The sequence below is a fragment of the Danio rerio genome, chromosome 16 (assembly GCF_052040795.2).
Source record: "Danio rerio strain M-AB ecotype USA chromosome 16, GRCz13ab, whole genome shotgun sequence".
NCBI lineage: Eukaryota > Metazoa > Chordata > Actinopteri > Cypriniformes > Danionidae > Danio > Danio rerio.
The window spans coordinates 13,809,715-13,826,655 of NC_141036.1; the positions used below are offsets into that span (position 1 = coordinate 13,809,715).

The 16,941-nt window shown below is 38.1% G+C and overlaps 1 protein-coding gene across 5 annotated transcripts in view; it reads right to left on the minus strand.

Annotated features, from left to right (window-relative positions):
• Positions 1–11,360: 11,360 nt before the first annotated feature.
• si:dkeyp-69b9.3 overlaps positions 11,361–16,941 on the minus strand; it is a 37,848-nt gene continuing 32,267 nt past the window's right edge. For 2 of the 5 annotated variants that reach the window (XR_015511133.1, XM_087286760.1), the window contains exons 13-15: positions 16,651–16,788; positions 16,460–16,514; positions 11,361–13,508 (exon numbers count right to left, since the gene is read on the minus strand). Coding sequence is in view for 1 of the 5 variants with exons in the window: in XM_087286760.1 (XP_087142886.1) it covers positions 13,084–13,508; positions 16,460–16,514; positions 16,651–16,788 (618 nt within the window). In the remaining 4 variants the exon portion in view is untranslated. The remainder of the gene's footprint in view (positions 13,509–16,459; positions 16,515–16,650; positions 16,789–16,941) is intronic. The other 3 variants (XR_015511131.1, XR_015511132.1, XR_015511130.1) reach the window with 3 other exon arrangements.

Consider the following 16,941-nt stretch of genomic DNA (forward strand, 5'->3'; position numbering starts at 1 on the left):
TCAGAAAGTTCTCAGGAGATAAATTATACTAAATAATTAGTTTTTGATGTGTTTTTGTTTAAATGAAGGTGTATGTTTCATTGTGTTGTTAAATGCAGAGCTCCTCTATTAATAATAATAAAAAAGAGCTGCACATTCTGAAAGAGATCCAGCCTCAGCCAGTTAAGAAAAAAGTAATGCAAAATAAAAGTAATGTAACACAATACCTGCTGCAAAAAGTAATTAAGTAGCACAACTAGTATGAAAAAATAAATAAATAATATAAATATATATTTGTGTGTCTGTGTGTAAAACATCAAAAAGTTTACTTGCAACTTATTACAGACATTTTTTACTTGGTCAACCCAGACAATCAATCATTCCAAACTACAAAAAGTCAATAAAAGGTGCTTGTTAAACTGAAAGCAGAGATCAAGGTCACATAATACAATAATAAGAGCAGACTAAACAGAATATTAAAGTACAGTTGTCCTCTTTTTCTTTTTTAGTAAAAATCTTTTTTTTATTTTAAAGGCTTCACGTCTTTTAAAATGACTAAAAGGCAACAGTAACAAAAAATCAAATCAAAATCACGCTAGACCACTGAGCAATACTTAAAAGTCTGCAGTTCCCAGCAGGGCTCTCTCGCAGTACTGATGTGTGGTGTGTCTTCAGTGTGTAATGGAGTGAATACGACTCAAGTTGTAAAAATTATGATCGGTCAAGGTAAGAGAATCCAAGGGGATCAATAAAAGCTCAGGCAGGCTGCATGGATCATGAGCTCCTCTAACTCATGGTCTCTCACTTTCTCTTTCAAACACTCACATGAACACACACATTCATTTGAAACAGACTTGTTCTGATTGATTGGTTGGGTGGTTGGTTGGTTGGTTGCTTGGTTGGTTGGATGGATGGATGGTTGGTTGGTTAATTGATTGATTGATTGATTGATTGATTGATTGATTGATTGATTGATTGACTGAGTGACTGACTGACTGACTGGTTGGTTGGTTGGTTGGTTTGGTTAATTATTTGATTGATTGTTTGATTGATTGATCGGTCGGTCGGTCGGTCGCTAAGTCGGTCGGTTGGTTGGTGGGTCAGTTGGTTGGTCAATTGATTGGTTTTTTGGCTGGTTAATTGGTTGGTTGGTGTGTTGGTTGGTTGGTTGGTTGAATGGGTGGTTGAATGGGTGGTTTGTTGGTTTGGTTAATTGATTGATTGATTGATTGATTGATTGATTGATTGATTGATTGATTGATTGATTGATTGATTGATTGATTGATTGATTGATTGATTTGTCGGTCGGTCGGTCGCTAAGTCGGTCGGTTGATTGATGGGTCAGTTGGTTGGTCGATTGGTTGGTTGGTTGGTTGAATGGGTGGGTGGTTGGTTTGGTTAATTGATTGATTGATCGATCAATCGATCGATCGATTGATTGATTGATTGATTGATTGATTGATTGATTGATTGATTGATTGATTGATTGATTGATTGATTGATTGATTGATTGATTGATTGATTGATTGATTGATTGATTGATTGAGTGAGTGACTGAGTGACTGACTGACTGGTTGGTTGGTTTGGTTAATTATTTGATTGATTGTTTGATTGATTGATCGGTCGGTCGGTCGGTCGCTAAGTCGGTCGGTTGGTTGGTGGGTCAGTTGGTTGGTCAATTAATTGGTTTTTTGGCTGGTTAATTGGTTGGTTGGTGGGTTGGTTGGTTGGTTGAATGGGTGGTTGAATGGGTGGTTGGTTGGTTTGGTTAATTGATTGATTGATTGATTGATTGATTGATTGATTGATTGATTGATTGATTGATTGATTGATTGATTGATTGATTGATTGATTGATTTGTCGGTCGGTCGGTCACTAAGTCGGTCGGTTGATTGGTGGGTCAGTTGGTTGGTCAATTGATTGGTTGGTTTGGTTAATTGATTGATTGATCGATCAATCAATTGATTGATTGATTGATCGATCAATCGATTGATTGATTGATTGATTGATTGATTGATTGATTGATTGATTGATTGATTGATTGATTGATTGATTGATTGATTGATTGATTGATTGATTGATTGATTGATTGATTGATTGATTTGTCGGTCGGTCGGTCGCTAAGTCGGTCGGTTGATTGGTGGGTCAGTTGGTTGGTCAATTGATTGGTTGGTTGGTTGGTTGGTTGGTTGGTGGGTGGGTTGGTTGGTTGATTGGTTGACTCACATTTTTTAATGTTTACTGAATCAGTCTTACCAAGTTATGGGCCGATGGTTGGTTAATTGATTGGTTGGTTGGTTGGTTGGTTGAGTGATAGTTGGTTGGTTGGTTGGTTGGTTGGTTGGTTGGTTGGTTGGTTGGTTGGTTGGTTGGTTGGTTGGTTGGTTGGTTGGTTGGCTCAAATCCTTTACTGTTTACTGGATCAGTCTTACCAAGTCATGAGTTATCAGATTATAACCCTAATTTCTCTTATGAAATTGCATATTTAATTGATAACACTGTATGTAATTACGGTACTAAATTACATTATAAAGAATTTAAATGTTTTCATGTCAATAAATTACCTTTTTTTTTTTGCCCTACTGCAGAGTACAGAGAAGGATTTACATTTATTTCTACCATAAAGTCCTATTTAAACAATAATAGATACATATAACTTATAAACAGGTCAATACAATAGATAAATATAATCATTCTATATATAAAATTGTCTTCACACCATATTAAATAGTCCCTGAAGCAATAAATATAATCTTGTCATGTTCAAGTGCTTTGTTATCATAAAAAACACATTGTCTGCTCTACTGTATACCTTCACAGCGTTATCTCTCCACGTTTCCAGGTCCAACTGCTCTATTAGATACTAACAAGACAACAAACTCAAAGTGTGCTGTAATTCTAGCTACTGAAAAAAAAAAAATATATATATATATATATATATATATATATATATATATATATATATATATATATATATATATATATAAATATATATATATATATATATATATTATCCTAGCTTTTATCTTCCTTATGAAATTCAGATGCCTAGAAAGTGGTTCATCTTTTGTGAATCTTTAAAATATTGGCAGTATGCGCCCAGAGACCATGAAGTTTTTAAAAGCTTAGCTTAAAAGGATCATGAACTTGCTTTTTTTTTATTATTTTATGCATATTTCTGAGGTCCACTTATGATGTTTGCATGGCGTTTTTACATTGAAAAAACATCAAAATCAATAAGTAATTGGCTATTTTCTAGCTTGGTTTTAAGAGATACTGGAGGGCTAAGAATGAAACGCCCACTGCTGTGTACAATAGTTCTGCACAGTAAATCATTCAACTGCTCCATCAGTTCACTGTGGTGTTAGTAACTGTTCTATAGACCGTATTTTGGGTGGCGGCTGTGATTGGATCCTATACTACATTTAGTGACTCGGGGGTTTTACAGATTGTACCATAAAAGCTGAAGACCAGGGGCAGTGTGAAATTATGGGAGTTTAACAAAACAGGAGGGTGGCGGGAGATGGGTCAGAAATATGAGGGACTCCTAGGAATAATGGGAGTGTGGCAGGTATGAGTGTGAAGGCACAGTAACTGTACGATAATTAATTTCCTCTAATTTACCATTGATACAGATGTTAAATCTGTTGTATACCTTCAAGAAAGTAATTAAAATTTTATTGCGCCCTTCCTGAAGTTTCTGTACACTCTAAAAAAATGCTGAGTTGTATTAACCCAGTGTTGGGACAAATATGGACAAACTAAACTTTCGATTAAGTATTTACATTTAAATTAGTTTAAAATGACGGTTCAGTTTGTCTATATTTGCCCCAGCACTGGATTAATACAACCCAGCATTTTTAGAGTACATGATCAAATACAACACTATTATTAGATATTCTATTTGTTTAAGCCCAACAGTCCACAGACCCTTACTGTACTTTTCTTTGACCCCGAGATGAAAACCATGCTACAAGTGTCTCACCGCGCTCTGTTGCTCCAAATCCAAGCAATTAAACACTCTCCTTCCGCTCTTGTGCCCGAGGGGGGTTGATCAGGGTCGGTTGTGTGCGATCGAACTAACCTGACCTTCTTGCAGTGATCCAATCACCCGCAGCGGGTCCCAACGGATCCACGCAGAGGAACCAAGATGCAAAGCGGCCACACAGTCAACATCTCTACTCTACTTGGCCGCTTTACACATGAAATGTGCCTTTCAGCAATTAATTTCCATGAAGCGGGAGTAAAAATCAGCACCAGGGAAGAAAGCTGGTTATCCGTGACAGCAGAAGTCATTATACAGAAACTCATTACATACCGTTCACGTGAGCAGAGCGTTAAAAATCGCTGGATTGGCTCAAGCGAGGCCTTCAGCATGGAAATGGATGAATGCATGCTTGATTTATGCTGGATGAAACTTCTTGTTAGATGGTTATCGTCCTTTTTCACAGTTCACGTTTAAAAAGCTTTCATCTCTCTCTGAACCTTCGAAAAAATCTGTGGAATGCAGCTCATATCAAAAAAAAAAAGATACGTCGTTCATCTTAATTTGCCTGATTATGTCAAACTGAGTTTGTTGATAATTGCGAGAGGTGTTCCCATGTCATTGGATGAGCAGAAAAAGTCTTCACTTTCAACACTCATTTATAGTCACTGTCATAGACAAGCATTTGTCACATGCATTTCAGTGTATTTCACAAGTGCTATTAAGTGAGGGATAATGTCTGCTTCAAATCTATGATGATAATAGCTATACATTATCATTCATGTTGAAGGGCTTTTCCCAAATACAATTTATAGACGTGAAATTTAGATTTGATCTTGCTTGATGAGCTTAAAGCTTCTGCCAAAGTAAAGAGTCCATCTCGACATGGAAAAAAAAAAATGAACTCGCTGTCCAAATATGCCTACTTCTATTGTAAACAGTATATGATAAACAGTATGTGAGCAGAACGTCCAAATGTGAAGCATTTATTAACTATAAACTGGTCCTGGACTTTTTTATCAACATAAAACATAAAATCAACATAAAAACAGGCTGCTGTTGTGCTTTTATATTAATATGAAAATAATATGATAGAATAAAAACATAATATTCAAATGATTTTAGATTTAGTATAAATTTGCATGATTTTATCAGCCACTATAAGAGCAACAATTTATAATTTACCTCAGATTTAGAAATAAGTCTGAAATATTTGGTTGGCAGCAGTGTTCTCCTTCTCCAGTATTTGATTGCTCAATAATAGTTTTATAAGCATTAAGGCTCGTACACACCAGGACATTTTTCAAGAGGGATTCAAACCCAAGCGATTTTCACTGCCGTCAAGCAGAAGAATATGTAAAATCACTCCTTGACGTTAGATGGCGCTACACAACTTCAAGGTTCTGACACCCACATTTAACAGAAGAAGAAGACAAAGTTGACACGCTTGTTGTTATGGATGGTTTAAGCAGCAGCTCCAGCTCTAGAAATGATTATTGTTCACCAGTGCAATAAGCAGCGCCACGTTCATATCGCCTCTGGGCATCTTCTTCAATGTGCGCTCGCATTGACAATTTTGCACTTAAGCACCTCCAAGTGCTGTTTACTGTAACATCAGCAGCTCTGTGCACGTGAACAAAAGTGCCAACCTGATTGGTGAGGAAGGTTTTGATGTGGCGCATCAAAACAAAATAAAACGAGTATGAAGCGTTTCTTAATAAAAGATGCTTTTACGCCTGCCGTTTTGCGCGTTGGTGCACATTTGCGCCCTTTATTTAGTCACAAGGCTTTAAACGTAGATAGAAACGCAAGCAAAAAACATTTCCGTGTGCACAGGCACTAAAGGCCCTTGTTGGCCCGCGTTGCACACAACACGAAAAATGCCAGACGTAAAAGCATAATTTTTTTTAAAAACGCCTCATGCTTGTTTTTTTGTTTTGACGCACCGCGTCAATTTTGTCTTCTTCTTCTGTGTTACAAGTGAGTGTCAGAAGCTTACAGTTGTGTAGCTCCATCTAACGTCAAGGAGTGATTTTGCATACTTTCTGCTCGACGTCAGTGAAAATCGCTTTCTTGACGGTTTGAATCCGGAAAAACCTCTTGAAAAACGCTGACGATAAACACAAACATAAAGCAGTGTGTACGAGCCTTTATGTTTAGATTTTATGTCTTCTACTTTTTAACATGCTGTTTTGAAGTGGTCATTTTGACGCCAAAGCTCTTAAAATGCACATTATACTGACATGTTTGGTGAAGTTAACAAGACTGGGACTGACTAGACTTAAAATGCAGCTAAAAATAGCATAATCACAACAAAAGGTGTGGAGCAACAAAAAAAGTGACAAATGTGTATATATTCATCAGAGATTTTGGTCCTTATTGAAATGATAGCATCACGCTGTTGCTGCAGATTTGTTGGCTGCACATCCATGATGCGAATCTCCTGTTCCACCACATCTCAAAGGTACTCTAAGAGAGATGATTCACGATATATGACATGGCGCGTTATCCTGCTGGAAGTAGCCATCAGAAGATGGGTACACTCTGGTTATAAAGGGATGGACATTGTAAGCAACATTACTCAGGTAGGCTGTGGCGTTGACACGATGCTCAATTTGTACTAATAGGCCCAAAGTGTGCCAAGAAAATATCCCCCACACCATTAAATTATCACCAACCGAATGTCGCAGCAGAAATCGAGACTCGTGAGAGCAGGCAATGTTTTTCCAATCTTCTATTGTCAAATTTTGGTGAGCCTGTGCAAATTGTAGCCTCAGTTTTCTGTTCTTAGCTGACATTAGTGGCACCCAGTGTGGTCTTCTGCTGCCGTAGCCATTCCACCTCAAGTTTCGATGTGTTGTGCGTTCAGAGATGCTCTTCTACCTCAGTTGTGACGAGTGGTTAATAAAGTTACTGTTGCCTTTCTATCAGCTTGAACCAGTCTGGTCATTCTCCTCTGACCTCTGGCATCAACAAGGCATTTGCACCCACAGAACTGCCACTCACTGGATAGTTTCTCTTTTTTCTGACCATTCTCTGAAAACCCTAGAGATGGTACACACAATCCCAGCAGATAAGCAGTTTCTGAAATACTCAGACTAGCTCGACTGGCACCCACAACTATGTCGCCACTTTCAAAGTCACTAAATCACCTTTTTTCCCATTCTGATGCTCAATTTGAACTGCCGAACAGGTAATAAACTTAACATCATGCTCCATGATGGCTTTTTTTCATCAGTAGAACATTTCATATAAAATATTTAGCCTTAAATCATGGTCCTTGGTGATTCATAAAATTAAACATTTCTAAAAATGCATGAAATTATCGACTTTTGCATGAAACAAATTTATTTTCAACATTATTTTACCTTCCTTTGTGTTAAAATTTGTTGACCATAAATATACTGCTTTTTTATTTTAATCAGTAGTTGTCGAAGCTGTTGACCAAACTACCATAAATATTCCATAAAGTAATGTAATAAAAAAAAAAATGAGCAGCAATTATAAAGTTATGGAAAGAAACAGAAATTAAAAATGTGGTAAAACAGATTAGCCTAATGGTTTTTAAAAACAATTCCCATCAAAAGGCACACATAATAATTCATAAAATCAACATCATCAGTTTGACTTATTTTCGTGTTGATCAAGATGTATATTAAATTTGTCACGTTGTGTTAGGGAGCTCCCACCCCGTGTCAAACATTCTGAGCGATCTAATTAACACATTCAAGTAATTAAAGCATGGAGAAGCTGAAATTCGACTCCGCAAAAGGTAACAAACATGAATAATGCATGATTGTGTAAACCGCATTTATTAGGATCACTGAATAGTTAATCAGTTGGTGTGAATTAATATGATTGGTGTGAAGTGGGTTTCGAATCTGAAAGCAGACCTTTTCATAAGAGTTGCCTGATGTTTGGGTTTCATTTCTGCCCGCCAGCATCTTCAAAAGCATGTTTAACCATAACCATGATCTAGACAGAAAGGCAATCAAGCTCCTGCTAAGTTCTAACCATCTCCAACTGTAAACTTACTGGAAATTAAATGAAATTTTAAATAAAAAAGGCTCAACCCATTTCCAGCAGGAGCAAAGACAGCTAACCGAAATTGGAAAGGCTTTATTGCTGACACAACCTAAATGAACATTACAGGCAGTTAAACGATTCAATGAGGGACATTTAAAATAAAATAGAGCTTATTTTCAAGATTAGAGTATTTTTACTCAGGAATTTAAAGTCATGAACTGAGAAATCGTTTGACATTGAAGAAGACATTGTACTGTGTGGAAACATCCTATACATATCATTTCATTTGATTTTCCTTCGGCCTAGTCCCTTTACTCATCAAAGGTCGCCACAGCGGAAACCTTCCAACTTATCTAGCATGTTTTACACAGCAATGTCCCTTCAGCTGCAACCCAGTACTGGGAAACACCCATACACTATTATTCAGACAAATACAATATGGCCAATTTAGTTTATTTAATTCACCAACAGAGCATGTTTTTGGACTTGTGGGGGAAATCGGAGCACCCGGAGGAAACCCATTCTTATACGCAAAGAACAAGCAAACCACACAGAAATTCCAATCGACCCAGCATGGACTTGAACCAGCGACCTTCTTGCTGTGAGGCAACAGTGCTAATTACTGAGCCACCGTATCACCCATCCTGTAGATTGTAGAATGAAATTGTTCATGTAAGTCTGAAAACAGCTTATATCGAAGTCTATCAGGCATGTTGTGAACTGTGCCTTTTTATTTTGTAATAACAAACTAAAACTAAACTCCGCCTCCCAGAATAAGATCAATGCCCATTTTTAACATCGCTGCATGTTTAGCTCCGCCCATCGATTCACCTATGTAGAAACCCAGTTTGGATTCCAAGTTTGTTTATTCATTCATTCATTTTCTTGTCGGCTTAGTCCCTTTATTGATCCAGGGTCGCCACAGCGGAATGAACCGCCAATTTATCCAGCATGTTTTTACGCAGCTGATGCCCTTCCAGCCGCAACCCATCCCTGGGAAACATCCACACACACTCATACACTACGGACAATTTAGCCTACCCAATTCACCTGTACCGCATGTCTTTGGACTGTGGGGGAAACCGGAGAACCCGGAGGAAACCCACGCAGGGAGAACATGCAAACTCGACTCGAACCAGTGACCCAGCGACCTTCTTGCTGTGAGGCGACAGCACTTTGTTTATTTTGAGAAAAATTGTATTTTGTTGCTGATAATTTATTTGTGTTATTCATTCCTTCATTTTCCTGTAGTTTAGTCCCTTATTTATCAGGAGTCGCCACAGCAGAATGAACCGCCAACTTTTCCGGCATATGTTTTACAAAGCGGATGCCCTTCCAGGCGCAACCTAGTACTGGGAAATACCCATACACTCATACACTCACATACTGTACAATACACTACAGACAAATACATTCATTCATTTTCCTTTGGTTTAGTCCTGGATTAAGGATCGCCACAGCGGAATGAACCTCCTTATCCAGCATATGTTTTACACAGTGGATGGCCATCCAGCTGCAACCCAGTACTGTGAAACACCCATAAACATTCACACACATACAATACAGCCTTTTTAGTTAATCTGAAATTCACCTGTACCGCATGTCTTTGGACTGCTAGGGAAACTGGAGCGCTCTGAGGAAACCCACGCAAACATGGGGAGAACATGCAAACTCCGCACAGAAATGAGAACTGGCCCAGTGGGGACTTGAACCAGCGACCCTCTTGCTGTGAGGTGACAGTGCTAACCACTGAGCCACCGTGCCGCCAATATTTGAGCTATAAGAATAATAATTGTTCAACTAAATGCTGGTCTAAAGTCCAGCGCAGAGCGCATTAGTTATGCGCCTGTGCAGTTCCAAACGCTTATACGTTGTTTAAGACACACAGGATGTATAGCATTACACAAATATTGTTACACATGAAAGAAATTAAAGGATTAAAAATGATTATTTTCTACATTAATATAAAAACCACTGCCCCTATGCCTTCTTCTTGTCAGGGAGCTTAGTTCAGTTTATTCATGACAATTTGCATTTGTATAATGTTATTATTATTAGCAGTATTATTTATTTTATGAGTGTCTTACATGGAGTGTTTTCACCGTTTACTTACACCACAAAAGTAAAGAGAAAGTAAAGAGGCCGAATGGAAGAGGCTAAATCTTTATCCTCGTGCTCCAGATGGTCTATTTTAACTGTTTTTTTTACAAGTGAATCGTTCAGTTTTTACTCTCACAAAGTCCGCCAATCTTAAAAAAAAACAAAAAAAAAACGTAATTTTACGGTTTATTTCCGGCAGCTGGGGTGGCGAAAAAAAAAAGTTAAATAACGGCCATTAAATTATAGAAACTTACCGTAACATAACAGATATTAAATTACTGGAATTTCCTTGGATTTAAATTTCTGGTAAATTTCTGTAATTTAATATCTGTTATTTTACTGTGAATTCTGTAATTTAACGGATGTTTTTTCCGTATTTTTCACATTTTATTTTGTCACCCTAGATGCCAGAAATAAACCGTAAAATTACTGATTTTTTTTTTTTTTTACAGTGCATGTAAATAGCAAATGTGCCATGTGTGATGCAACTGACTCTTAAAAAGAAAGAGAGAAGCGACTCTGATTGGTTTAATGCATGTTATGCTCAAAACACAGCCATAACTTGGCCCACATGGAATCTACGTGCACAGAATTCCGCAGATGTTCAGCCCATCATTAATTCTGTTTATTAACCTGAGTAAATGTGTGTAAATCTGTATTTATTCAGTTTTTTTATTAATTACAGTAATATTATTAACTAATATGAAAATTTTCATCTGATTTATGCACAATGTAGTTTGTGCAGTAATATTTTCTGTCTTTTAGTTTCTGCATTGTATGAGAAAGTTGCTTTGTTTACCAAATAAAGTGGATCTAATTGGATTTGGATTTTAAGCATTAAATAAAATATAAAAAGGTATTACTTTTTTATTTCACATATAAAGGTTTTAGTTATGATACTCCCAAAATAATTCCACAGAAATCCGCGGATTTTTACCAAAATTCTCCACAAAAATAGCAAAAAAACGTCAGCAGATTCTGTCTGGCTCTACCCATAACTCATTAAGAGAATAAGCACAACCCTGTTAGACCATGCGCCAGGACGCAAAGCGCATTTTTCCATCCTTAAAATAACACAAGTGGATTCAAACACACATTTAATGCTTTTTGCGCCATGTGCTTCAGACTTTGAGTCTAGATCCTTAAAATAGAGCCCTTGATAACCTTATTGGTGAAAATCTGAGAACAGAAGAAAATAAATAGAGTGTTTATCAGATCTAAATACGTATACTGTTAAAAAAAACACACACAAAGAAACAGATACAGTCGGGAAGATCAATTAAGACTTTAATTGGACTACTTTAAGTATTTTACATGACTTGGACATAGATAGTTGACCGTTTTAATAAATTATTCAATAAATAAATCAGTGAATGAGTCAATATAGGCAATCAAACGCTTAATATGTTTGCTTTTTGGTTGGTTGGTCATTGACATACTGAGTCATGTGGCTTAAAAAGAAACCATGGATGCTTTAAAAGGGTCACATACAAAAAAAAAAAAATCCTCTGAGAACCAACAAGGCCCAGCTGCACAAATGCTGTGATTCTCCAGCACCTGTTTGCACACTGAACTCAGGACAATACATTTGATTATCAAACACGTTGTCCTATTTACACGTACACGTTCACATATAAGACTGGGAAAGAATAACGAGTTCATGTTTCAGTTTCTTTTGGACATTTGAATACGCTTTATCCCTGTGCCCTTTCATGGAAGTATATTGCATTGAGTAATGTCCTGCTTTGTCCAGAATAATGCATTAAAGCAACAGGCAGCCGAAAGGTCAAATGTCTATGAACAACAATGGCAGACGATTTTAAATAGGTCCCATTATGAAAAGATAAACAGTTGTGGTTGAACAATCACTTCAAACACTCAGAAATAAAGGTACAGGAGCTGTCACTGGGGCAGTACCTTTTCAAAAGATACTTGTACCCAAAGAGTCCACAATGGTACTTCAATGGTCCATATTAATGTTCAAATGTACTTAAAAAGTTCCTCTGAGGTACTATTCTGCACTCTTCAGGTACAAATATGTATCTTTTGAGAAAGATACTGCCCCAGTGATAGTTCCTGTACCTTTAATTCTGAGAGTGTACAATGTTTTGTGTGTGTGTGTGTGTAGCAGACTGCATCAATCTGCTCTAAAGCCTTTAGATAATCCAACATAATTACATTGGGCTTTTTTTAAAGACACATCTTCTTTTTAATCCAACTGAAGGTGCACACTGGCTTCAAACCAGCATATTTTTGCACTGTATTGGCACAATCTTCAGAGGATCTGTTGTTAGGCCACTGCGTTTGGGCTAGAATGCGCTAATCCAGGCAAGGCAGAACATAACTTGATACTAAATGGAAAAATGTACACCAGTATAAACAGAAACAAGTGCGTTTGGATGCTTTAGGCACCTCATTTAGGGTGCATTGAAATTGTAGATACAGAACATGCTGGCAAGTGTGTGCGTGCCAACACAAACACACACGCTCGCGCGCAGATAAAGCAGCCAAGAGAAGCGTGCTCACACACACAGGGAGCGCATACACTTCCCTGCAAATACACACACACAGATTGTTTGAAGCTCCCGCCGCTCCGCGCAGTTGCCACATGCCGACAGTTTGTCTGGCACTGAAGCAAGAGGCAAATCAATAGGGAAACCCGTGACATTTTTTTGGTATAATATATTCTTTTTCATTTTTTAAGCTTTTATAAAAAGTCATTGTGAAAGCGTGACTTATGTGCACATGCTCTTTGTGGATCTTTCTGAACGAATTACCAAAGCATACCTCTTCTTTTCACTTCCCTCCTACTCTCGACATTGCGTGGAGCAGAGGCTACACCAGTCAGATCTGTTTGGTCACATCAGTTGACAGAGATGGATGCAGAACCGGAGGAACGAACGAGGGGGGTGTACAGGATTTGAAAGGTGCTTCATTTCCAATCATGCATCCAATTAGCCACAAGCACATACAGACACACTACGCCCCCTTCTTCACCATTGCTCCACCATCAGGTCCAGGACCCTGTTGACGTTTAGGTCCGAGTCGAGGCCAAAGTCGCTCTCAAGAAACGGGGCGGCAGGGGGCGTTAGTGGATGCAGACCAGAGGTCAAGGTCTCCAGCCAATCAGCGGGGTCAAAAGCGGGGACCTCTGACCTTCTTTTCCTGGACAGGGAGGTTGATGGTGGAGTGGTGCAGATGGGGGGAGGGGGAAGCGGAGCTGGGGTCGGACAGAGGGCTGAAGTGTTGTTAGGTGAGGGAGGAAGCTCTAAAAGAAGCGAAGAGCATAAAGGAGACGACAGGAAGTTGTCATCTTTTTGCCGCTTGGTGGACTGTGATTGGTCAGGCTGTAGGGCAGAGGAGAAGCCTGAGACGACGAGAGCGGCTGATTGGATGTCTGTGACGAGCGAAGAGTTATCTGAAAAGATAACAAAATAATTTAATGGTGAATTCACAGTGTTAAAGATGTTTGATGGATCTTAAGTATGGGTGTGAGGAAATCTGATGAGCCTCACGACATCTGGCTGAGATTGGTGTGAAATCAGTTCCAAATCGGTTACTTTTCTTTGACAGTCAAAATAGCCAATATGAACTTGGAAAAGTGATTCTTAAGTAGCAGTAAAACACTGCTGGGCTAGAAGTAACCGCTTGCGTCAGAACCGCTTGCGTCAGGAGAGCAGGCACTGCAAACAATACTTTTCTTACTTTTTTGTTTTGATTCTAGTCCAAATATCTAAAAACTTCTAAACTAAGAAGCATTTTCTGGACAAGCAAAACATATTGTCTTGTTTTAAGAAATAATATGTTAAAATTAAGTGAGTATTTCCCTAAAACAAGCAAAATAATCTGCCAATGAGGAAAGCTAAATTATCTGAAGTCAAAAGGAAAAACTAGATTATTTTGCTTACACCATTGGCAGATTATTTTGTATGTTTTAAGGTAAAACCTAAAATGTTGCCGTATTATTTGCATTTTATTTGCATGTCTAGAAAACGCTTCTTGGTTTAACACCTTTTGACATCTGGACTAGAAATGAGACAAAAAATCAAAGTAAGAAAAGCTTTTTTGCAGCAGCACTAGGCATCTCGAAGTCCTGCACATTGGCTCCAGGCTTGTGGACCTTTTCCAATCCCATCCCCACTCTCTCTCCAACTTTGCTTACTCTCTACAGATGTTCATATACCAATAAAGAAACAAAAATGTCCAAAATAAATTAAAAAACAACAATAACATGACCTTTTGTAAGGGTGTTTTCAAACCTGCCATATTTAGATTGGTTGAATCTCACTAGAGTTTGTTTTCCCTATTGGTGTGGTTCGTTTGGGCAGGTGTGAATGTAGACTAAAAAAGCGCACTGAGACCTCCTTGAATAGGTGGTCTTGGTACGATTTCAAACGAAGCCTGGAGGAAAACATGATCCGAACTAGAACAGACACAACCGCAAAAAGTACTGCACCTTTTTGGACTAATCTAGCTGCTGTAGCCGATGCACTGGGATGTAGAGAAAGAATCTCTGTTGACAGTGCTTTACCAATATTTTTAAACAAAGAGAAAGAGAGGAAAAACATTACCTGATGGACCGTTGGTAATTTTTTCAGAAGATGACCATGTCACAGTTTGGTTAAATTAATTTACACCTCCTCCTGAAGTGACTTGCGATGCGCGTTCATTGTTTACAATGCATTAAAACATTGTTTTCCAGCAGCAGCCGCGCTTCATTCTCGAAATGTATAGGTTATCTAAAGTGATGTATACAAACTATATAATATACTATAACCAGAGATCCAATCAGCCAGCGCAGTCATCCCTCCATAGTAAGAGACATTAGCCCCTTTTACACATACAGATCAAAATTACTGGCAATTGTCCGGAAAGGTCTGTATGTGTGAACAGGCCCTTTTTAAAAATACCAGTAAATTCGTTCTGGCTATTTTCCGGAAAGAGAAGTTATAACATTATCGGTAATTTGCCGGAATGCTGCGCTGTGTGAACGCCGATGGAAGATTGCCGGAAAGCGCGTGTTCACGTCTAGACCGTGCTGACGTGAGACGTCTGCGTTAGCCAATCAGAACAGTCAGACGCATTTACGTCCGCGCGGTTTAGGAGAATAAAAGCCTCTGAATATTTTCCCAGACACACTTAGCTGCTAGAAGTTAGTCAGATCACGTTTATATGTTCATCTTAATACCAACTGTATAAATAATTATCGATAAGATGCTTATGATAAACCGTTGTTTGTTTACCTTCAAGCTTTGCGTGTGCCCGTGAAACAGCCTGTGAGCGCCAGCACACACACATATCATGTACATCTCAACATGTGAAAGTGTTTCTCTATATGTTTTTATCGGAGTTGTTCACAATACTGATCCATCCACAGAGGCTGTAATGTAGTCAAATGTTTACAAATACAAGCGCAGCCGTTTAGAGCTCATTTCAGGTTAATGATGTCAGAATTTACCGGTATTTTGGAATGGATGTGTGAATGGCCCTTTCCAGAAAAAATCCGTAAGGTTCTCGCCTGTGTGAACAGCGCTTTTTTGAACTTACCGGTAAAGTCATTCCAGAAATTTTCCAGATATTTACCGGTATCACTGTGTGAAAGGGGCTATTTTGTGTCTGCCAGTTTGTTTACCTGCATGAGTTCCATTGGCATTTTCCCGCATGTAAATTCTGACCAATTGAAAAGCAGTTTAGAAAATACTTTCAATAACATCTGGCCAATAAGTGATGTGAATTTTGTCACATGACTGCATTTTAGTTCTTTTCAACTGGTTCGGACCAAATTAATCAGTGTGGTGTGAAAAGTACCCAAAACGGCAAAAAAGGTACCATTTGTTGCCCTTGGTCCGGACCAAATGAACCGAACTATAGATGAGAAAGCACTCTTAGGCTATTCTGTATAGTACACATTTCAAGTATAGTCCTATGAGTTTCTAGAGAGCACTGTTTTGATTATAGTGAATTACTGCACTCATAGGTTGCACTTAAAAGAATGTTTGTTTTATTTATGCTATTAGTAGTTTTTGTACAATTACTTGCGGTTGAGTTTGTGGGAAAAATATTGCAGTGTGTTTTCAAAATGCACCTAAATTTATTTATTTATTTATTTATTTTTTTGAATAAAATACTATATTTTATTATATATTTTTTCACTGAGAATTTCTTTAAAGTCTAAAAATCTCATCCTTGTGAACCCAGTCTCATGCCCTACCTCGGGTTGATATGCGTCTCGTCACACCCCTAATCTTAACCTATTTGTCATCCACAACCAGCTGTCAGTGATTTTAAAAGTGTCATAATTGCTGTCTCTCTTCAGATCATTTTCAGAAATACTCTTAAATTTTAATCCACTAGTCAAGTTTTACTTACCTGAACCACCAATATTCACATCCAAAATGTCATCTATGGATTGAGAAGGGTCCATCTTACATGGTGAAAGAAGAATGGACAGGAAGTTGAACGTCAGTGCTCATTGTTAATGAACAGCGATCAATTCATCAATAGTTGCATATTGAAGGAATTGTCAACAGCAGACGGCACATAAACTCGTAAACACTCACCTGCACTCTTTGAATGGCCTCCTGTAGTTCCTCTTCCAAACTGCGGACAGTGGGTGATGCTTGTGCTGGACTGGCAGTGATTTGCATTGGCAAATCAAAGTCCTGCCCAATTGCATCACAAAGCTGACAGCAGTTTACCTAATATTAAGAATAACAATAAAGAAAGAAATGTATCTCAATAAGTATGTTTCAGTGGACATTAATATGATTAGGATAATGCTCTGATTAAGAATCTAATATGTAATCAGATTTTAGATTACTTTGATCCAGTTAAAAAGTCAATATCAAAGT